Raw genomic sequence first — 25468 nt, forward strand, 5'->3', positions numbered from 1 at the left:
ACTCCAATATGTGTCAGATCTGTTTGTGATGGGAAAAGCTGAGACTTGTCTTACAGCTCATTGTGCACCGGTGACTGAAAGGGAAGAACTCTATATCTGGTAGAAGTTAGCTATAAGTTTTTATCTCCTCTATTCCTGTAAGTGAAAAAACTGTATTAATCACATGCTTTATCTTACATTTCAAACACCTTAAAAATTTTAAATTTACTTTTTATGGAAAGTAATGTATATTATCCAGACAGAAACCAAAAACTTATTTGTAAGTGCCAAAGTTTTATTCATTAATATTTTTATAATTGAAAAATAAAAGTTTTACAAAAATACCATTAATAGTTTCACTTAGTTTTGAATTGAGGGTCATTTCAGTGATTGAGTGGATAACACAATTGAACATTTGTGCGTTCTGCTGGCTGCAAGCAGTTTTTCAGGTTTATTCATATATCTAACACCTAAATAGGATCCTGTAGAAATCCTCCCAGGAGGCATTCCCCTTGAACAACTTTCTATGGGAAATTGTTAGTTATGTTAATAATGTGGATTGGATTGAGGGAAAAACCATCTTAAAAAATAATTAGCCAATAAATTATTCCTAAAAGTTACATTTAATACTTTATAAAATAATTCACATTTATGCGAATTATTTTATAATTATCAAAGTAATTCAAATTTTTAAAAATTTTTATATCTATAAATGTTAAAATATATTTTAATTTTACAAGTATTTATTTCAAATAATAAATTTGTTTTAAAATAAATCTATAATTTTATATATAATCAGAAACTTGTTAGAGTCTTAAATAAAAGATATTTTATGCTATTTTATTTATAATAATATGTATACTGGGTATACTAAAATAATATAATTTTNAAGCATGCAAAAATTTTAAAGGAACTACTTATAATTATTTTTATTATTTAATATATTTAAGTACATACTTATGAAAATAAAGAAAAAGACCTTGTTGATAGAGTTAAAATCTTAACTTTAAAATATTCAAATTATAAAATCCAAAACAATTTAGAAGTTTCTGCATAAACCTACTTTGTTGGAACTACAAACATAATACTTTCCCCAAGTACTTTCAGACTGATAAACTTCATCTTCAAAGAAAAACTCAAGTTTCAAACACATAATGTGTGCCACTGCCATTTCTGAGAAGCAAATAGGCCATCTTTCTATGGCATTTGCCTAGAATGTGTTCAAAAGCTTTAAATTTTTGTTTTAGGAACTGTTTTATAGTTGCAACTACCTCTGAAGATAGATTTTATTCATCTGAAAGTAATTGGGAAAGTGTTATATTTTTTTTACAATTCCAATAAAGTAGGTTGTTGTGAATTTGTTAAAAATTGATATGCTTTCTTGAATTGTAGAAGTGTAATTACATTTGGAGGTTTTACATTGGAAGTTAGAAACTTTGCAAAACCTAAATGCTGTTACCAAAATGGTATATTTATTTCATATGATTTAACTAGTAATGATATAGCCTTTATCTTTGATTTGATTATAAAATACAATTTCAAAAATAATCATATTATATGATCAAATAATGACATAAAATCATTATAATGTATTCTTCTCAATTTCTGAACTCTTTTAAAATATTTTGTTTGTAGAATTTTTATCTGCATTTTATCAACTTTTAAAGCAATAGCAATTGATTTATTTTATAATGACTCATTAATTATATTTCATCTCCTTTTTTTAAAAACATTATTATAACTATATTAATTATATGGAGTACATAAAAAAATTATTATAAATGTGTAATCACAGTAAAACAAATATTGTATATATTGAGAGATTCTTTAATGAATTATATACATTTGTGTATAACACCACATAGATATTCTGAGACAGCTGAATAGTTGAGCCAATAAAGGGATCAATCTGCCACTCTGAGGAATTTGTATACTGTATGTAATAGTCAAAAATACACAACTTTTAATAAAGCTTTTAGTACGTTAATAATACAAGCATTTACAGAAGACTTTCTTCAAAGTAAACCCGTCCTGCAGCTACACATTTCTGCTAATAATATTGTATGGAAGACTTTCTTTAATGTCTTTAAAGGCTTTCATCACTTCAGCTTCCATTGCATTTGGAGAAATCAGATGTGATGGAAACTACCAAGTGTGGAATGCCAAATGGAAACTATTTCTGGTTAATAAATATCTGACCCAAGATGGCATAACAGTGCTTTCTCAAACTTCTTATCCCTTGATCTTGGCATCCAAAGTTTTATCTATTCCCTAAAATGAAGGAGAAATTGAAGGACTGCAGGCTTCAATCAGTAATAGAAGTAGAAAACAGCAGAGATGAAAACACAAAGACAGTGCAAAAAAAAAAAAAATAGCTTTTAGGACTGCTTTTGACAAGTGTTATGCATGCCAGCAGAGGAAACTTATTTTTAAAAGTGTGTTGAATAATAAAATTTGTGCTGGAAGCAAGGCTACGAGAGGGAGGAAGAGAATGATGGGGTAAAATTTCCTGGGCCACAGATTCATAAGGTCCAGGACATCATCCCATAATTTGATTTTTTACATGCTATTGAAATATAAAAATGTCTAACAATAACTATTGTTCTTTATTTTGTAAAAAAGAAATATATCCATTAAAAAAACTCAAAATAAAATTTCAAATCATTTATTTACTTGGAATCCATGTAAATTTTTCCCTGTCCAGCAACATCTTTTGACTCCCCTAGCAGGAAGTTCAGTTTGTTTTTGACTCTACTACATATTATGATATATTTATTATCCTCACTTCCTCAGCTGTTTACTTACAAATATAATCAAACACCAAACACTTGCTGAGCTTACTATTAATTTAATAATCAAACGCTTTCAGCCTATTTCTAATAGGACATCCTCAGGAATTTGTCCTACAATCGAACACAAAGCTTTTCGAACACTCTTTAAATTTAAAAAAAATTTTAAACTTTATACATAGCACTAAAAAGTAAAAAGTAAAATACTAAATATTTAACAAAATACTAACATAATATATAATTAAACAAATGTAAAAATAAACTAATATAACAAAAATATACATTAAACCAGTTAAAATACAACGGCCACAAGTTTAAGGGTTTTTAATTCCCATTTCCTTTTCTATCACATATTTCCATGTATAAGAAAGTCTTCCATACAATATTTCTATTACATATTTCCATTCCGTTGGAAATATCTAATAGAAATATGATATATTTATTTTTTCCTTACATAACAAAACAATTATTTTCTTATTTTTTAATTTTAAAACAAGAATACACTTCAAACAATTTGTAGTTTTTAGTATTTTTGAGAAATGAGTCTCTTCTCTTCCTCTTAACTATAAGACGTTCTCTTATTTTTTACATTGTGTTAAGTGTTTGATTCTGAAGATCGAGATCAGCTGAAGGTTTTGCAGGGCCTTGGGAGAAGTTATTATTGGGCCCCAAAATATTTGCAAAAAAAAAAAAATTTATTGTATAATAATTTGCACCATTAAGAGGACAAAGACAAAGAATTAGTATAAATTTTAATTAAAATACATTTCCTGCATCAATACATCTTTGAAATATCAAAACTTCCATTATCAAATTTTCTTAGAAATTTGAAAGTGCAGGGCTCCTCTGAGCAAGGGGACTTGATCTGAAGCCTGAAAAATCAACATCTGACCTGGTCCTGCTGAAGATACTCCTTGAAAATAATTAGTTGAATAAAAACTGATTTATTGAAGAAGGTTGTTGTTGTTTTAAATTAGACCTATATTCTTTAATGTAGATTTTTAACTATTAATTTAAAATTAATAATTTCATTTTGAAAACAATAAATCCATAGAATTTTTTAAATTATTATTATTATTTTTTTTTTGCAAGCCTGGCCTTAACAGATCAGTCCTCAGTTGGAATCCCGCTAAAAAATAAACAATAATTGAAAACTAAACTGCTAAAAAAAACTTATACTGCATACAATGTTGCTGACTTTAAAATCTGAAGTTCTTACAATAAAGATGACAATTTTTTCTTTAGAATGAAAATTTCCTCTACTCGTGCAGGTTATAATCCTGGCATGAGTTCAATTATAGTAGGTCCAGTTGGCTTAAATAAATTTTTACTCCAATCTGTTGGCTATCATAAGGTGTAGGACATTAAAAAATCGAACCTTTTTTTCCCCAGAAATAAAGTACTAGTTAAGTATGGAGTGTCTAGTATTCCCTGTGATGCAGTGCAATGACAGAACAGCTAGAAAATAGCTAAAATTTGGCAAACAAATGGAATAAAGAAATGAAATGTAATTTACTTACACGTATTAGAAATTCATATACGACAGATTCATCAATTTATAAAAAATGGAAATGAACATTTTCAGATATTAAATCACTATAATTATAGATTGCCATGATCAGGATCTACTCCTAAAATTGTGAGTATTGTAAGAAAAACTGAGTACAGTAAATGTATCAAAACATGAACCCAAGAAATTCCACACAGTATAATGCTATTCATGATTGTCTTGAGAAGGTGTCTGCAATTGTCCCAAATTGCCATGTTTGATTCTAATTAGCTTTAGAGAGATGTTGCCCTATCCAAATGTTGATATATGGTTTAAAACAATAGCACAAAACACATTATTATCAATATTTATAAAGATATCTAAAAAATTTGTGTGACACTTCTAATAAACACTTCCTGAAAGCATAAAATCTTTCAAAAAGAAAAGTTTTCAGACATGCAAAACATGGACAAAAATGTGCATGTTTAACAATATATACCAATACTGTATGGCTGATAGGAATTGTGATGAAACATGACAGTGCTCCTGAACTTACTTTTTTACAGTATTTCAATTCCAGTTTCACTCATTGTCTTGGATTGTCCCCATCTCCCTATATGTATTTTTTTTTTTTATAAATTTTGGCATTAATACTATTGTAAACAATCATCCAGCATAATTTCAAATATGTAATTTCTAGATTTATTGGGTTATGTGTAACTATTAATTTACTTAATTATTTTGTCTAAAGGTAGCTGCTTAAGAAATAAAAAGTACTATAGTTTTATTGGGTTGTTCGGAAAGTAATTTCATTTTCACAAAATCTTGTATAATGGCTGATAAATACTTATATTTATTATATGTCTCTTCAATCCGAATGGTTAACAAAAGGTAGACTTTCTTTCAGCACTGAGGTTAAGTATTCCTTTATTGTAAATTATATATGCATTTTAGGCTTGTATGAGCCCCTCTTCAGTGTAATTCTCAGATGGTTGAGTAACACTTTTTAAAAATCTTTTATAAAAATTGTATGACATCGACTATGACATTATTACCAACGAAACACATGAATAACAATTGTATATGAGTATAATTTCCAAACCTATTCTTTTTATCCATTTTGTCATTAAATTTTCTTCACAAAATCTTGTATAATGGCTGATAAATACTTATATTTATTATATGTCTCTTCAATCCGAATGGTTAACAAACGATAGACTTTCTTTCAGCACTGAGGTTAAGTATTCCTTTATTGTAAATTACATGAAAGCCTCAGTGCTGAAAGAAAGTCTTTCTTTCAGTACCTCAGTGCTGAAAGAAAGTCTACCGTTTGTTAACCATTCGGATTGAAGAGACATATAATAAATATATAATTTCATTTTTTTTACCACTAGATGAATTAGTCGTATTTTTCCCTCTATTTTCATTCTAAACCATATTATCATTATGTATTTTGACAGCTAGCATTTTAAGGCTTATTTGTAAAAAGTTTTGTTTGATTTTGTGCAATTGTTTNGACAATTTGTATCAATATTAATCACGTTATTTTTTATTAAATTAATTAAGTGAAGTAATTCGTATAATTTGTATAACAAATATGTACTGGAAGTAGAATAAATTAAAAAATAAACTACATCGATATATTTTGGTAACTGAGGATGATTGTTGAAAAACAGTTGAAAATGTTATTATTTTATTAAATTTTGCTGGATTTATATCAGTGTAGTTTATTTTTTAACTAATTCGTATAATTATGTGCTATAAAGCGTTTTGTTTGAAACAGGATCTTCGGCCAGACTGGCCTTAGCAGCCACCCACATTCCTTTTTCGGAATCGAGCATGAGATTTGACAGGGTGCCCGAAGCAAGCACGTCGGTCAAAATTATTGAAACACAGAGCAAACCCAAAAGTAATGGAGGAATAAAAGTTGAAGATCTAAAGAGGTTATAAAATGTTTCATTTATTTGATATGTACTAAATAATACATAGTTTAACAATTTACTTATTGTTAAATTGAATCCAATTTCAAAGGCATTTATATACAAGTATAATAATTAAAATATGCATCCAAATATTCTAATTAAGTTTAATTACTGTAATTGTATATTAAATATATGTTTATATACATCTTTATATACAATATCATCTTTGTGTATATTGAAGGTTACAGGTTTTATATTTTCTTAAAAATTTAATAAAAGAAATTAATTAATTAATAGATAATTCATTTAAATTTCATTGTTTAAAATCAATAGTATTGTTCGTTTTACTGTTTTTGTTTGTAATATGACAGTATAAAGAAATTCTTTCTAGAAATACAGTTATGTTGTGTAATGTATATGTCGTAGCTGGATTGTTAATTTAGTTGGTTTACAAAGCATCTAGCCATTTGATTAAACAATGCCATTTTATAATAAAGCTAACATTCAGCTGGATTGTCATTACATCATGTTTCACAATGTGGCTGGCAACAAATTCATTAGTTACAATACTAATGTGCAGAATCAATACTAAGTGGCAGAAATCACCCTCTACTAAAATGTGAATTATGGATTAGGACTAGGATTAGGGACAAAAATGTTAGGAAGTACAAAAAAAACATACATTGTATAATCAAACTTATATATTATAAACTTGATGATAATTATAAAAAAGAGTACAGTATGCAATTACTTCTTTCTTTGAGAAATATAGTAATATAATTATTTATAAAAACTAATTAACTTAACTGTTGTTGGTTATTTAAAATCTTTAAACATATGCATTGCTATAAAGTACTCTTAATGTTTAATTACTTTTGTAAAATCACAACATAAATAATAAAAATAGGTAGTTTGACATATTAAACAGTGCGAAATGAAATTATAAAAATGTGAAAACACTTTAAAACTATTAAATTTCTTCAATGGTTACAAAATAATAGGCATACTAAACGTATCAAATAGATGTATTATTTTTTAATCCAAGATAAACTAGACTGACATTTAGATCTGTAAAGAACTTCTTCAAAAAACATGTGCATCTGATGACATATGACACTGATATTTCATAGGTTTTCATGAACACGTTTGAAATCTTTGACACCAAATAATGATTGGTTAATCACAGCTTCTTGCAGAGATATTGATCTTTCTGGTGTTTCATCATTATAATCATTACATGACTCCTATAATTTGTAATAACAGAATCAATTTTTAATTATTCTGGATTTAGTCCCTACTTTGTAAACTCTGTTTCTGAAATCAACTATTTTTCCTATAATATTTTTATTACCTAAAGGATCATGATCTATTTTTGGTAAATCAAGAATAATATTTTTTCCTGTATTTATTAGGGTAAGTTTCTTAGCAGTGTCATTAATCATCATCTCTGCAGCGCCTTTAACTCTTTATGCACTTCTCTTTCATTTTTTATATTATGTTTGTTTCGAATATAAAACAGATCATCTTTGATCCATAACCTTCATCTCCTTCAGACAATCTGCAAATAGCATAATCAGATTTAAAGCAGAAACTGCACTGATGAGCTCCATGGTTTCATTTTGACATACTGGACAGGTTAGATCAGGTGATAAATTTTCATTATTTTTTTGTGATAATTGTGTTAGAAAAGGTATTTTCATTAATTAAATTATCAGAACTATGTGAAATATTGAACTATGTCCATTGTGAAATATTATATTAAATATTTTCTAAATCCTTTTACAACTTTTTGATTATTGTTGGCAGGTTTTCTAGCTCCTCATCTGTTTCAATAGATGAAAGAATACTATCAAGAATATCAGAACTTTGTAAACCAGTTTTAGGCTCACTATCAAATAAGGCTCAATAAGGTGATTTGCTAATGACTCAATGATACGATTCATTTTTTGGATATTGCATAAAATAGCACCCAGTTGACAACTTTGTCGAATTATTTTTATGCATCCAAGATCTAAGCATATTTTTGACATCTTGGCATATTGCATTCTATACTACCATGCATTTGTTGATATCAAGGACTGCCATGCACAATTTTACATTCTGGCCACATATTTATAAATTCTTAGAGGCTTTTTGCAGTGAACTCCTGGTCATTGTCACTGTAGGATATATGGAACTTCAAATTATAAAAAAAAAATTTTAACAGTTCTACAGCTACTTAAGATGTTCGCTTTGCTTGAAGCAGTCTAACATGTAAGTATTTAGTAGCATTATCTTTTTAGTTTAACAGCCATTTATACTCTCCATCAAGTGCTAACTGTAAATCAATTAAATCAACTTGTCCACTTCCATAAAATGTCAAGAAATTATTGGTTGAGTCACAATACTTTTCTTAGGTAGGTTATAATTACATTTGGTTTCACAGGTAGGACAAAGAAACAAATATTTCAACTGTGTCATCTTGTCATCTTGTCACAACCACCATGTCTACAGGATTTATGAATCTCCTTCAATACATCAAAATACTGTTCAGTAGAAATGATACATGGATTATCAGATAACTTTTTCTTAAAAATGAGATAATCTTCATTGGCTGTATTTATGACATCATACTTTGAACACAGTAATATTCGATAGGCATCCACTGTGCATTGGAATTTATGGTCATCTTACTGTGTTTGATATGTCTAATAATAACCACAAAAATTCTTTCTCTAATTCATGGTTTGTTTAAATTTCCATGTTGTTTTGCATAGAACTCCATTAGTTGTTTATTGAAATTATCTTTAACCGCACTATATTCAGACAAATTTTGTATGCTTTTATTATTTGCTGTAATATCCAATATTTCTAGCACAACAGACATACTAGATGATGCCATATCAATGAATGTCTTTTGGCACTTCAATGGTAAGAATTGGTAAATATGACAATCTGGCGGTTTATCTAATGCCTCGTTGTAAAATGGCTAATTGTTTGGCCAGTCATATTGTAGAATGTGAAATGTCATTCAGTCTGGTGAGATTTGGTTTAGCCTCTTTGTAAAGTGGCTGAAAGTTAGCTAGCTTTTTTATAAAACGACACAATTTAATCAAACAGCTAGATGCTTTGTAAAGGAGCTAAATTAACAATCTGGCTGCGACATATACATTTTACATACACATGATGTGTATCAAAGGTGCCATCAATTACATATACAGTTTAAGGGGACGAAGGGTTACAAAAAGTGCATCGTTGTACACAATAGAACAAGAGGAGTCAAGGCAAAGTGGTGTTAGTGGCTTATAAATTTGTTTTTATACTCCTATTTACTAGTCATATCAATAAACTGTCAGTTATAAAATATTTTCAGAACTTTTTAAATCACTTTTTCAATATCAGCAGGTCCATGAACTACACATAATTAAAGAGGAGGTTTGCCAAAAGTACATCATTGTACATAACAGGGTCAAAAACATGACTCAAAAACTACAATTAATGAATGGCCCCAATTTCTATTAACTGTATTTACATAATCTAACATTTGATATATTGTGCTCTATCTCTACAACAGCCAAAATATTGTTACAATATTGATTTTTGTGCCTTGGCATCAGAAATCATTCTGACAAAGTCTGTTGAAGTGATAGCACAAATTGACAAATTATTGTTTTTTTTTTTTTTTTAACTTTATAGTTGAGTAAGATTTTTGATTTTCTTTTTGAAACTGTGTCCTGTTTTATATTTGTGGCGTGTACATATCAACTAATAAAGGAATTTGATGGAAAATTTGCCATGTGTCTTTGGAATAAAACACAATACTAGTGTTTACTACGCCACAAAAATAAGATTTTTGAATATAATAAGCACATTCATAACCGTAACAGGACAATAATCCCCTGGATAAAACCATGTAAAAACCCCCTTCAACAATAAACCTTACATAAAAACCCTCTTGTGTTGAAACCCTCATAAAAATAAAAGCTTCTCCTGAAACTAAAAGTTTCTTTGAAATTTATTTAATGCAACAAAATGCTGATACAAATTTTTAAATAATATACATATATAGGAAGCAATTTATTGTGACATCATCACAATGCCAGGTTGCGTTTTAATCATATTTTACAGGGTCAAAAACATGACTCAAAAACTACAATTAATGAATGGCCCCAATTTCTATTAACTGTATTTACATAATCTAACATTTGATATATTGTGCTCTATCTCTACAACAGCCAAAATATTGTTACAATATTGATTTTTGTGCCTTGGCATCAGAAATCATTCTGACAAAGTCTGTTGAAGTGATAGCACAAATTGACAAATTATTGTTTTTTTTTTTTTTTTAACTTTATAGTTGAGTAAGATTTTTGATTTTCTTTTTGAAACTGTGTCCTGTTTTATATTTGTGGCGTGTACATATCAACTAATAAAGGAATTTGATGGAAAATTTGCCATGTGTCTTTGGAATAAAACACAATACTAGTGTTTACTACGCCACAAAAATAAGATTTTTGAATATAATAAGCACATTCATAACCGTAACAGGACAATAATCCCCTGGATAAAACCATGTAAAAACCCCCTTCAACAATAAACCTTACATAAAAACCCTCTTGTGTTGAAACCCTCATAAAAATAAAAGCTTCTCCTGAAACTAAAAGTTTCTTTGAAATTTATTTAATGCAACAAAATGCTGATACAAATTTTTAAATAATATACATATATAGGAAGCAATTTATTGTGACATCATCACAATGCCAGGTTGCGTTTTAATCATATTTTTAATTAATTTAATCATATTAATTTATTAATTTAAAATATATGCTCTGCACCTAAAATTAATAGTGGCTTGCCCCTGTATATCATACTTTTCCTTTAACAATACAGTTGTGTTGGTCATCTATTTAACACTTTTGGGGAGAAATGTTTGAATTGAAATAGCATGACTTACAGTTTGCATCGGAAGTTCTTATATAGTTAATCAGCCATTTGAATCAGCATATTTCTTTCTTGGAGCTTATGATGGATGACCAGCCAGAATTTGATGAGCATAAACTTGTTGTAATGCTTGTTTTCTTTGAAGAAATCCAATAAATTTCAAATGGTGGGATGGAGACTTCCAACATTGTACTGAAGACTTCTGTGCCATCTTCCACTGAATTGTTTGTTTTTGGTAATTCATCTTTGGATTGTTGATACATATTCCATATCTCGATAGCATATGCTGGTTATTGTCATTCACGATGTTGTGGTCTTCCAATATAAGAATCTTCAAAATAATCTACAACTGGTGTGATTTCTTGAGGTAGAAATTCTGACAATTCCTGTAAAGCACTAACAGCTTCATTTGTTGGCACATTTGCAAGAGCTGGGATCATTCTTAATTTCAGTACGAAGTCAGAGTCGTCTTGATAATGTTATTGTAGGACATTCTCTTGAATCTTCCAGTAAATGTTCTGACTTAAATGAAAGAAACACTCTTTAATTTCACAGTCTGGAAAAAATCTTTTTACACTGTTTATAACTGCCAATTCAAAATTGATCATGATACCTGTTGGCCTCAAAATGTATCCTGAGTTTCATTCTGCAGTAATGCATAAACACATGGAATGGTTCATCCATTTACTAGGAGGACGAAGGGTTACAAAAAGTGCATCGTTGTACACAATAGAACAAGAGGAGTCAAGGCAAAGTGGTGTTAGTGGCTTATAAATTTGTTTTTATACTCCTATTTACTAGTCATATCAATAAACTGTCAGTTATAAAATATTTTCAGAACTTTTTAAATCACTTTTTCAATATCAGCAGGTCCATGAACTACACATAATTAAAGAGGAGGTTTGCCAAAAGTATATCATTGTACATAACAGGGTCAAAAACATGACTCAAAAACTACAATTAATGAATGGCCCCAATTTCTATTAACTGTATTTACATAATCTAACATTTGATATATTGTGCTCTATCTCTACAACAGCCAAAATATTGTTACAATATTGATTTTTGTGCCTTGGCATCAGAAATCATTCTGACAAAGTCTGTTGAAGTGATAGCACAAATTGACAAATTATTGTTTTTTTTTTTTTTTTAACTTTATAGTTGAGTAAGATTTTTGATTTTCTTTTTGAAACTGTGTCCTGTTTTATATTTGTGGCGTAGTAAACACTAGTATTGTGTTTTATTCCAAAGACACATGGCAAATTTTCCATCAAATTCCTTTATTAGTTGATACAGTACATTGTTTTGTACTCGTTTCGGGCTTTGTCCCTCTTCAGTCAACTAAAATACAATATATATATTTAACTTATTACAGTAGAGAGTTTACATAAACAATGAGTACATAAACGGTATATAGACGTACCTTTTGGTTACACTTTGTATAATTTAAAAACGTAAAATCTGCTTTAATCTTTGTAAAACTAGTATATATTATAAATTAAAAGGTTAAAATATTCTAAAATCTCTTATAGGCATATTTCGATAGAACAAAACTGTAAAAAATTTTTAGCTATTTCCTTCCCATTTTTATTTTTTCTTATGCACTGGTATCTTAAGTGTTGCCATGTATGACGTTTGATAGAAAAAAATATTATTATAAAATTATTATTTATAATATATTAATCCAGTTTTCGTTTATTTTAAGACTTAAGTTTTTATTTATACTGTCTTTACTTTTCATGAATTCTATGGTTTCTTTAAACTTCCTGTTGTACGTTAATTTTTCTTTATGCAGTATTTCTACGTTATCTTTATCTATATTACATTTGTTTATAGTACAATGTTCGTAAAGGGCAGAATTTATTCTATTGTATTTAAGGTCTGCTATGTGTTCTTTCAGTCTAGTTTTTACTTTTCTTTTTGTTTCTCCTATGTAATGTTTTTTGTTTGCGCAGGTACACAGAATTTTGTATACTACACCTTGGTTTTCGGTCGGTATTTGCTGGTTTATATTGTATTTTAGTTGACTGAAGAGGGGCAAAGCCCGAAACGAGTACAAAACAATGTACCATATCAACTAATAAAGGAATTTGATGGAAAATTTGCCATGTGTCTTTGGAATAAAACACAATACTAGTGTTTACTACGCCACAAAAATAAGATTTTTGAATATAATAAGCACATTCATAACCGTAACAGGACAATAATCCCCTGGATAAAACCATGTAAAAACCCCCTTCAACAATAAACCTTACATAAAAACCCTCTTGTGTTGAAACCCTCATAAAAATAAAAGCTTCTCCTGAAACTAAAAGTTTCTTTGAAATTTATTTAATGCAACAAAATGCTGATACAAATTTTTAAATAATATACATATATAGGAAGCAATTTATTGTGACATCATCACAATGCCAGGTTGCGTTTTAATCATATTTTTAATTAATTTAATCATATTAATTTATTAATTTAAAATATATGCTCTGCACCTAAAATTAATAGTGGCTTGCCCCTGTATATCATACTTTTCCTTTAACAATACAGTTGTGTTGGTCATCTATTTAACACTTTTGGGGAGAAATGTTTGAATTGAAATAGCATGACTTACAGTTTGCATCGGAAGTTCTTATATAGTTAATCAGCCATTTGAATCAGCATATTTCTTTCTTGGAGCTTATGATGGATGACCAGCCAGAATTTGATGAGCATAAACTTGTTGTAATGCTTGTTTTCTTTGAAGAAATCCAATAAATTTCAAATGGTGGGATGGAGACTTCCAACATTGTACTGAAGACTTCTGTGCCATCTTCCACTGAATTGTTTGTTTTTGGTAATTCATCTTTGGATTGTTGATACATATTCCATATCTCGATAGCATATGCTGGTTATTGTCATTCACGATGTTGTGGTCTTCCAATATAAGAATCTTCAAAATAATCTACAATTGGTGTGATTTCTTGAGGTAGAAATTCTGACAATTCCTGTAAAGCACTAACAGCTTCATTTGTTGGCACATTTGCAAGAGCTGGGATCATTCTTAATTTCAGTACGAAGTCAGAGTCGTCTTGATAATGTTATTGTAGGACATTCTCTTGAATCTTCCAGTAAATGTTCTGACTTAAATGAAAGAAACACTCTTTAATTTCACAGTCTGGAAAAAATCTTTTTACACTGTTTATAACTGCCAATTCAAAATTGATCATGATACCTGTTGGCCTCAAAATGTATCCTGAGTTTCATTCTGCAGTAATGCATAAACACATGGAATGGTTCATCCATTTACTAGGACATGAATGGTATAAAGTTGAACAAAAAGTACAGGAGATGTTACGAAAGTACCATCCAGAAACCAGCAAGATGTTATTTCTAAGAGTCTAAGATTGTCACATGTTGCAAAGATTAACATTCTGTTATTGTTTGAACCAGAATTGAACAGAAGGAAATCTTGGCCATTGTGTGCAACATTGTAGCAATCTGGAATGATGATTTCATCAATATTCAGTGGAACAGATGGTGGATTATTGACAGCTTGATGTTGATGTCTGATAGTGCAATGTAAATGATGAACTGTAGGCAACTTGGCTTTTGTATCTTATCATTGAAAAAGATTGTGCAATTATTTGCTGTGGTCAGTTTCATCTGCCAGTCTTTTTATTTGTTGCACTACTTTGAGAACTTCTTGTGCTGGATCTGGTCCATGAGAAAGTCATTTAATCATCCCACCAGCTCTTTTCCATGAATATTAATTTTAGCTTTGTATATGGCCTTGTTACACCTTTCACATTCAAATGATACATCATTTTCCAAATTTTTCTGTTTTACATGAACAACATAACCTTCAAAAACCACATTCCCTTTTCTTTTATTAGATTTATTTTACAAATTTCATCACAGATTTTATATATTGAAAATATTGTAATAGATATATTAAAAAATCCTCAAGCTTACTTCAAGTGCATTTGGTTTTATAAAATTCTATTAATAAAAATGAAGGACTGTTATATTTAAAATAAAACAATGTGAAAAATAGTTTATTTCACAAACTATGAATACCAGTATGAACCACTGCAGTGACATTTACTTCAACACTATATCCACAGGACATGAAGAAAATTTCAACTTGCTTGGATTGTAAACTGCATGACTGATTTGCATAAACTTGATTAATGATAAATATATTCACTACAGTGGTTCATATTGGGTTTTGTGGTTTGTAAAATATCCACAAACCAGTTACTGATGTGAAACTCAAATAAAAATGAAAAAACAGTTTATAGTTCAAAAGCATTTGTGAAGAATTGTTTTTTCGTTTTCGTTTGAGTTTCACACCGGTAACAGGTTTGTGGATGTAGTTAACTATTTAATATTATTTACCTACTGACATGTTTCTGCAGAAAAAATGAGATTTTATCAAATTAAGAGTGTGATAATTAGTAAATACAGGTATCTCTTGCTTAATGCAGGATTTGAATAATGCACAAAATTAACTGCACATTCCCTTTTTATATGCAGCAAAAGTTTTAATTAACACAGCTTTAAAACTTGTCTGTACATAACATCGATATGTTTTTCTTGGCAAATAAAGTGTTAGCGGATTTGCTATTTTCATTTATTAAAATAAAAATATTTGTTGTTAATCAAAAATTTGTTCTAGTGGATGATGATTGTTCAGTTGAGTACCAAGGTACCACTATACTTGATTAATGCAATTTTGACATATGTGGTAGCATTGAGGGATTAATTAACTGCTTTAATCAAAGGATACCTGTAATATTTGATTTAAATCACGGACATTTAAAACTGGGGTATATTCACTAGGGGTTTAATATTGGCAGGGTTTACACAGAGAAGTTGTTACTTGGGAGTTATTGTCCAGAACCATTCACAACATATCCATATGTATAGAATAATGAAATAACGTGTTTCCTAAAAATCTTCATTGCAACAAAAAATTTTATTATACAAAGTATAGAGGTGGGGAAATCTCATTCCAATGGGATGGGATTTTCCCACTCTTATACTTCATAGATGTTTTGAAGAATGGTCTGATGTATGTTCCTGGAACATATAAACTCAAGACAGAGCATATTGTGTCAGACATTGAGGGCCTTCCTCTTGGGATGAATGAAATGCAAAAAGAATACTTCTGCTGGAAAGCATGGTTTAGAATTAGAAATTTCAACTGGAAAGAGAATATGCAACGTGGAGAATTTTATAGGAACCTGATGATGAGTAAAAGGTGGTTGAGAGAGAATGTTGTCCTAGTAAAAGCAGATAAGAATACAGGCATTACTACAGTACATTGAGGACACAGAATGTGAAAAAATCGGGGATGATTACGTAGATTGTTTACAAGAATGGGTCCATAGATTTACATGCACTCCACTAGCTAAACAACTGAAATTAGACAAAGATATAGTTGAATCACTGGATGTCCCTAGACTGTTTGCTTGTGCAAAAATGCATAAGCAAGGGCAACAGCTAAGATCCATATTAGACAAGGTCAGGTCTCCTACCCACAAGTTGGAGAAAGTGTTTTTATACTTTATGTCCAGAATTAAAAGTTAAATTATTATTGTGTCTTAATTATATTAAATTGTGATAGTTATTAATTATAAATAAATTTAATTATCTATTTAATTAACTTTCTTATAGAAAATTTAAAAAGACGGAATATAAAGCAAAGTTTCGACCATTTTCTTCATATGTCTATATTGATGGTGGATGGAAAAAACCTTCTAAACTTAAGGTAATTATGCCTTTTAACATCAGACAGATTTTTTTTAAAAGAAAAAACTATGTTATAAAGAAAGCCTTTAAAGTTATTTCTATCAATTAAAATACCCAAATTTGCATGCTACTTGATTATTAGCATCATGTGAAATTGCCTAATTAACTGTAGAACTTGGTTAATTAATTACACAGATTACACAAGCAAATTATGCCTTATACAAATTTCTTGAATTGACTACACCCAACACAGTGTATTTTATAATTATTTCAAACTCTTTTTCAACCTGTACTCAACTATAGAGCTTTAACCATATGTCTTCCATTATATATAATTTCTATTTTCTTGTAATATATAAACCATAAGTTATTATGTATGCATGCTTATAAATAAATAAATAATCATAAATTAATTACACAGATATATATATAATTAACTAACCAAGTTCTAGCCTGATAGTTAATCCTGCTCAATCATTTGATCATTACAGGTTGACATTCAAAAATCCAGCAACCTCTGTACCTGAGATGTGCCAGATTTTTTATGGTTATATGTGCTATATATATTTAACAAACTTCTTGATAACAAGCACTCAGTTCAGCGTTAATACGATTTTTCTTATATTGCAAGTACTTTTGACGAGTATTATATCGTCATCCTCAGGCGAAAAAGAACAAATTTGAAAATTAGAACGTGCAGAGGGTTCCAAGTAGAAAACGGAAAATTTTTCGTGTCAATTTCTAAATTATAACGTTCGGTAATTCCGTTGGTCACGTGCAACAAGCTTTTGCGGGCGTTCGAAATATCTTAAATCCACACGACTAGCAGCGCATGCATTGAGGAGCGATCGTACTAATTGTGCGACTCTTGGCGCTTTTTGCTGTTTAAACGCTGGTATAAAGTAACCCATATTTCGGACAAGTCAAGTGTGGGGCCGTTGCATGCGTCTGTGGTCATTGTGAGGAGCGCTTCCCAAATAGAATTACATTTATTTGTGAGGAGCGCTTCCCAAATAGAATTACATTTATTTGGGAAGCGCTCCTCACAATGACCACAGACGCATGCAACGGCCCCACACTTGACTTGTCCGAAATATGGGTTACTTTATACCAGCGTTTAAACAGCAAAAAGCGCCAAGAGTCGCACAATTAGTACGATCGCTCCTCAATGCATGCGCTGCTAGTCGTGTGGATTTAAGACATTTCGAATGCCCGCAAAAATTTGTTGCATGTGATCAACAATTACCGAACGTTATAATTTAGGAATTGACAAGAAAAATTTTCCGTTTTCTACTTGGAACACTCTGCACGTTCTAATTTTCAAATTTGTTCTTTTTTGCCTGAGGACGACAATATAATACTCGTCGAAAGTACTTGCAATATAAGAAAAATCGTCTTAACACTGAACTCAGTGCTTGTTATCAAGAAGCTATACAATTTTGGCATGAGTGTTATTTATTTATCTATTTCTATATTTAACAAAAAGTGACAACCTGTATAATCCTTTAAAGAAAAAAAATTAAACACTAAATGAAAATAAAATGAAATTTTAATGTTCATCAACTAAATAAAACAGTTCTACATAATTTTAGTTAGGCACCTCCAGAAAACAATGGTGTGCCAATGCGGTATATTTGAAAATGCACTCCAAAATCCATATCGGAAATCTGAAGGAACCATATTATTGATGGCTGGATTTTTGAATGTCAACCTGTATCATAATTTGGGCTTGCTTTTCTGTATATATTCATATAATGCATTTCCATAATATTACGTGAATACAAAGAAATAATAATTTCCATCAAAAACACATACAGGATTGATAAAAAATGCTAACATGTTTATTTTTCTATTAAACACTGCTTCAAGTAGGCAATTTTGTTTTTAACTTTTCTGCCCTGCAAGCACTGAGAGAGCCTTTTTTTTTTTTTTTAGCACATTATGGGTTCAGCCAGATGCACAATAGGTTAGCCAGGTGATGAGGGATGGGACACAGATTATTTGGACAAACCATCCCCAAAAAATTCTAGATGTTTTTGTTATCTGGTTTTAATCCCAGGTCTCCAGAGCTGTAGGTTACCATCTTAACCACTCAGCCATTGGTTGACTCTAGTAGGCAAATAAAAGATAAGAATCTTGTTACTTTTCAAAAATTACTTTAAAAATTATAAAGTTGAAAATTTGTATCCATTATTTACTTATCTGAAACAATATAAGATCTACCATATTTATTATCTTTTATATATTGTATTTTACAGTGTATAAGATGTATTTTATGTTTTTTACATCCTCATTTCAGCTTAGAATATTTAGGGAAAAAGTATCTGGTATATTTAAATACAACCTGCACCTTTGGCACTTGGCTCAAAATTCTTTTTACTGTATTCTGGTTAAAAAAGTAAATTAGAAGACAGACTTTTATTTATCAAGGAAAAAGAGTTTAAAAGAAGTCTTTTACAATTAAAATATTCAACATGCAAAAGCTGCTTAGCTAAAGCAAATAATAATGACAATAACAATGTTTAATTAAACAGTAATTTTTTTTATTTTGAGTGTTGGGCTAGGCTAGGTGGAGATTACAGGATGTAACTAGAAATTTCTGAGTATGAGTCACCCACATCATTGTTAACTTGCATAGATATAGTACAGGTAGATAGATTATGTAAAAAACACTGAAGGCTATTTGGGGAATTCATTAGCCCATGGTGAGATTGCAATTTCACACATAAAATGAGGGACGATTTTTAGCTTTTTTTTTTTTTTTTTGACATAAATTGCATCTTACACCCTAAAATAAAGTACATGAAAATATGCCAAATTCTAAACCAAATAGTACCATATATTTTGGGGCTGCATTTGGTATTTTAAATACTGCCATCTGAGTATTGTGGAAGTATTGGTAAGACCAAACTACTTAATGGCTAATTTAAACTGTAACAAATTTATCATTCAGAAAATCTGACAAAATTTGATTGGGCACATACAAATTGATCTAGTTTTGAAAATATTTTAATGATAATAACAAAGTCTATTGGTTTTCTTGGAAGTTCCTTTTTTAATTTTGCCAAAATCATAATGCACATAGTAGAATTTAAAACTTTCCTCAGTTTTATTCTCTACAGCATGTATGAACATCATTTGCTTTTTGTTTCTTTCCTCATTAAAGCACAATTTGTGATGTTGCAGCTTTTCAAGTCAAAGAGTTTAAAATGTTTATATATCACCTGATCAGATATATAAAATAATGAAAAGAATGAAGTTACATAAGAATGAAGATGATAAAATTACTGTAAATTATTATCTGTAATCTATGCTGTGTTGATAGTAAAGATATGGAATAGAAGTACGACATCTATTCCATATCTTTACTATCAACATATAATGGTCAAAATTTTGAGTATTTATAATCACTAACCAATCAACAACTTTATTTTACTCAGATCATCTGGGTAAAATAAAGTTGTTGATTGGTTAGTGATTATAAATGACAGCAACTGAGGATGTGTTAATTTCTAGAAAATTACAGTATTTTCATGACTGTTTATATATTAATACTATGAATTAGTTTTAAATTTACAGTAAAGTCGAGTCACATAAGTAACTTTTGAATGAATATATCTAGAGCTTAGGAGTGAGGTATTAATATGATGAACTGACCATGCACTACCAGATGAGACTGATGATAATGCCTGTAGTTATGAAATTTGGATATTAGCATTCCTGTCTCAGAAATCATGAGAGATGCAAGGAAAAAGTAAATGAGAAAGTTGTACAGGAGAAAAACATTTCACAGAAACAGATGATGAAAATAAAAGGCTAAAATCTTTACATAAGATACTTATACTTAGAATCTTGTAAGTATTCATACATTCCTCATGAAATACTAGCTTGAGCTTAGAACTCCTAAACTTGAATTACAATAATGTTGAATTTAAAGTACTTAAATGCTAATTTACATGTATATTTAGTCCAGATTTTCAATGCTTTGCTGTACTTGTTTTCTCAAAATGTATTGTAAATTCAATGTTCAATGCATTGCCACAACTCCAAAGAGGGCTTGAAGATCTTGCTTCTTCATTTTGTTTTCATTTATCACCATTGCTGAGGGATGCATATTTGCTTAGATGCAACTTTGTATGCATGTTGGTTTATTTAGAGGGTAGAAATACTTGTTACCTTTAATTAAATTTGCTGCACATTGGCATTTAGAAAATATCACTCTGTATCATATGACACTATCCTTGTATTATGATATTTATAGTAAAAATAATGAATAAAAAAATATATTTACAGATGTTTTTGACTTTCTTCTATGTTATATTTTAATTATAAACATTAGCATCCTTTAACCCTAGTATAAAAATGTTGTGAAACTATAGAATCTATACTAATATTATAAAGAGGTAATGCTTGTAAGTTTGTTTGCAGCAGGTAATCTCTGAAACTACTCATCCGATTTCAAAAATTCTTTTACCAATATTTAGAATGGAACCTCAGGGTGGACATAGGCTGTATATTATTTTGTTAAACATTCATATAAATTAAAATATATAATCTAGGTTAAGGCTTTTATGTCAACAAACGGTGCTACAAGTATGACGCCCTAAGTTTGCTTTTCTGTGAAAATGAACTAAAGCAGATCATCTTCTATCTATCTATGTAAATAAAAATGTAATGTTCGTTTGTTCCCTTTGTTCCTACCGATTCCTTTGAAATTTTGACACAACGCTGCATTTGAATACACAAGTGTTTTTATATAATATACATGTCGAAATCCTCCCAGGAGATGGACAGGATTAAGGCTTACCGTAAAGTACTCTGCTTCTATTTATACTATTTTAGATGCGGGTTTTTGCGTTTTTGATTGCGTTTTAATAGGGTACGTTAACAGAATATACACTACAAAGGGATTTTTCAATATTCCCCCCGTGGGGGAGAGGGACAGGATTAAGGCTTGCCGTGAAGAACTTGGCTTCTATTATACTATTTCAGATGCAGTTTTTTGTGTTTTTGATTGCGTTTTAATAGGGTACGTCAAGAAAATGTACACTAAGGGATTTTTCGAAAAATTCCCCCTCCCCACGGGGGAAGTGTTATACATTTATAATAGATACATTTTGAGCCACAACAACGCGTGGTGGGGTCTGCTAGTCTCTTAATAAACTTATTTCCATTTTGTATATTTATTATCTTGATATACATAAAAACAAAAAGGTAAATTTAATTTTAAAATATTTCATTTTAGAATGTTACAACAAAATTGGAAGTTAATCCTTGGTACACAGAAGTAGTGGAAAGATTAAAGAAAGCCGATGAATATAGATGGAGAGCACATGGAAGACCACTGTATGGAGAACAACAAGGCGTTCCATGTTGTAGGCAATCGGATGTTTGGAATCAAGTTTGGGATAAAAATCTAGTAACGGCAGTTGCAACAAAGTGAGTAATAAATGAATTTTTAAATTTGATTTTTATTAGGTTATTAACTTATTATAAGATAAGTAAATTTTAAAAAACATATTTAACTAAGGTCATATGACTCCTTTAGTAGCATATATCAAAAATATCACCTACGACTGCTATAGGAATCAGAAAAGGCTTTATTTTTAGATAAAAGTTTTTGGAATGCATAATTCCAAGACACTTGATTGAACAAAATGAGAAAGATGATTTGGATCCTCAGATCTGGATACTGTTGAAACTGACATTATAGATATGATTGTGACTTCAATGAACAATATTTCATTTTTAGTGTGAAACTTTTTTTGTATTTATTTATAAAATTAGTTAAACAGTGTAATTAAATATAAATTTACAGTTTAAATATGATATATTTATGTTTGGAAGTTTAAAATTCTTGATGAGCTCTGATGAAGCAATATGGCCACCTCGATAATTATATTATTAACATCATTTTTACTATTCATCTATATTAAACCAATGTAGATTAATGAGAATAAGTCTGCAAATGCCAATATAGTGCCATTTGCTTCCACATCTTGTTAGGTTGCTTGACATCCAGTAAAAGCTTATTAAACTGATCACCAGTGCATCGTTATTGTAAATGAGACTGATACATACTAGAAAATACCATATGTAGAAAAGTTGAAATAAAACATGGAAGTAGTCTGCATTATTTTGACTAACCCTGTATTTATAAAATATTTAAACTTTCTTAATAAGCTACTTTAAGAGATTTATAATTCATATAAACTCTATCAACAAATACTTTTTCCTAGAATTTACAATATATTTTACATATTATGTCATTTGGCAGTTTGTTAATTCAATTATTTATTCAGTAGTTTTAAATTTTAAATTGTGAATATGATAATTTTCTCTACAGATATTTGTTGTTTAATTACAATGCATTATTAATATAAAGTACAGTCGACCCCCCTATAATTACGGTCCCTATAGTTACGATTCCTATAAAACTACGAAAAAATTGCTACCGGTATCCGTAAAAAATAGTAAAAGTTCCCTATAAACACCTCAAACGTCATCGGGAAGCCGAACTACTTTCCCGCCGTCCGTAGCGCCACGCTACGGAGAGATTTCTATCGTCTGGACAGTATTATATAAATTATATATAAATTAGGTACTGTACATATAATTATATATTAATTATATATAAATTAGGTACTGTATATATAATTATATATTAACTTATTGTAACTTTGTTATAATTAAATATATAATTTCCGCCGTCTAGCGTGGCGCCACGCTACGGAGATTTTTACGCTAACTATCGTCTGTCAGTATGTAAATTAGGTACCGTAAGTCTAATACAGTACTGTAATTTTATACATTTCTTGTGAAAGAAACATTTCTTATTCAACGGCGATTAAAATTATTTATATTAATGATGTCTCCGAAGTTCTACGAAGTTTTCACAGAAAAATAAGTTGTTAGAAATCGGCCGCTCTTTGCTGAGCTGTTCCGCGACGAAAACAATGTTGAGCAATGGCAATGTCGAATGGTGACACTCGGTAAGTAATCCTACAATTTTTTGTTTATAGCGTAGTTTATACGGATTATTCCCAAAAAATATATACGTATTTTGGAAATGTTGAGTCGGATTAGTCTAGAATCGATTAATTTTATGGAAGAAAATCTTTCAAACAGCCGTAGTCCGTAAACTTGATACGTGTCGGGTTGTGATTGGAAGGATTCGTAAGAAAGCGGATTCCTAGAGAATGGAACGTATCTCTATCTTATAGGGGGGTCGACTGTACTTTAAATAATTTTTAAAGATTTAAATATGTTTAGATTTTAATAATATAAGAGAAAAAACTGTCAGATTTATTTTTACTTAAAAATTATTTTTAAAATTTAATATATAAAGAATATTTTTAATCATTTAATTGAATTTATTAGTTTATAGGAAAATTTTATATTTGTAGAAAACTGCCAGTGAAAGACGACAGAACACGTGATAGACCGCATACAGCTCCCACTGCCAAAGTTCCTTTACCGAAGTCTCTCTATCGTAAACCAAGAAATGGTCAGGTTAAACATGAGTAAGTTAATAAAATTTTTATTTGTATATAAAATTCAAAATAAGTTCTTTGAATAATTTTTGTTAACATGCTTTTTTAAGTGTATTTAAGAATGTTATAAACAATTCATGGTTTATTGTAAGGTAATATTAAGAATTAAAAATATTTCTTTATTTAATAATAATAATAATAGATTTTTATCTTAAGTAAATTAAACTTTACTCTGACACCGGGGATGAAATATTAAATACAGAACCTGTTACCGGTGTAATTTTGTGTGAAAAAATCCTCTTTTCACAAACGTTTTCGAAAATGTTTGTGAAAAGAGGATTTTTTCATGCAAAATTACACCGGTAACAGGTTCCGTATTTAGTATCCTCAATGCCACTGAAATGTTCCCCTTTTAAAGCACATTTAATTTTCAGAAATAGAAAAAAGTCTGCAGGTGCCAAATCAGGCGAATAGGGTGGATGTTCAAGCATACAGGTCTGTTTTGATGCTAAAAACTGTTTCACGGGTAGTGTGCAGTGAGCTGGTACATTGTCATACAGAAGAACCCAACTGTTGTTTTGGAACAGATGCATTCTGACATGAAGCATGTGAGCCAAGAGATGTTCTATGACTCCTAAGTACTGTTGGTCACTGTTGTGCCCTCAGGGAGAAATTCATGATGGATCATTCCAGAAGCATCAAAAAAATTANTATCTTAAGTAAATTAAACTTTACTCTGACACCGGGGATGAAATATTAAATACAGAACCTGTTACCGGTGTAATTTTGCGTGAAAAAATCTTCCTTTCACACTTTTTCAAGCTTTCCAGATAGCTCTTCTTCAGGTAGAGAAAAAAATTCCGACGGAACACTTCGAAAAATGGAATGTAGATATTTAAATAAAAAACCGAATCTAAAAATAGAACGCAGTTGTTTAAACAAAAAATATGAAACTCGCATAACGAACGATCATTAAGATGGTCATGCACATTCGTGCGCTGATGTTGCTATTTATAGATCGTTGTTTAGGAGGGCCTGCCACACTATAGAAAGATTAATCTCATCCTTCCGATTTATACATGTGGTCAGGTGGTTAGCTTTACAGATGGATATAGCTTCCCGCCATTTTAGATGTTCCAGGTGGGGCGT

At 29.9% G+C, this 25468-nt stretch overlaps 2 protein-coding genes across 4 annotated transcripts in view; one reads left to right on the forward strand and one right to left on the reverse strand.

Annotated features, from left to right (window-relative positions):
* The window catches only part of LOC111620693 (ras-related and estrogen-regulated growth inhibitor-like), a 151223-nt gene that overhangs the window by 98110 nt on the left and 27645 nt on the right, over positions 1 to 25468 (reverse strand). The gene's annotated exons all lie outside the window — the stretch shown is intronic.
* The window catches only part of LOC111620686, a 132583-nt gene that overhangs the window by 82753 nt on the left and 24362 nt on the right, over positions 1 to 25468 (forward strand). Inside the window, exons 8-11 of the mRNA XM_023362663.1 lie at positions 6041 to 6200; positions 16752 to 16845; positions 22072 to 22265; positions 24233 to 24349. Of these exons, the coding sequence (XP_023218431.1) occupies positions 6041 to 6200; positions 16752 to 16845; positions 22072 to 22265; positions 24233 to 24349 (565 nt within the window). The remainder of the gene's footprint in view (positions 1 to 6040; positions 6201 to 16751; positions 16846 to 22071; positions 22266 to 24232; positions 24350 to 25468) is intronic.

This window comes from Centruroides sculpturatus, unplaced genomic scaffold (assembly GCF_000671375.1).
Source record: "Centruroides sculpturatus isolate CEXI.00-Female unplaced genomic scaffold, Cexi_2.0 scaffold287, whole genome shotgun sequence".
NCBI lineage: Eukaryota > Metazoa > Arthropoda > Arachnida > Scorpiones > Buthidae > Centruroides > Centruroides sculpturatus.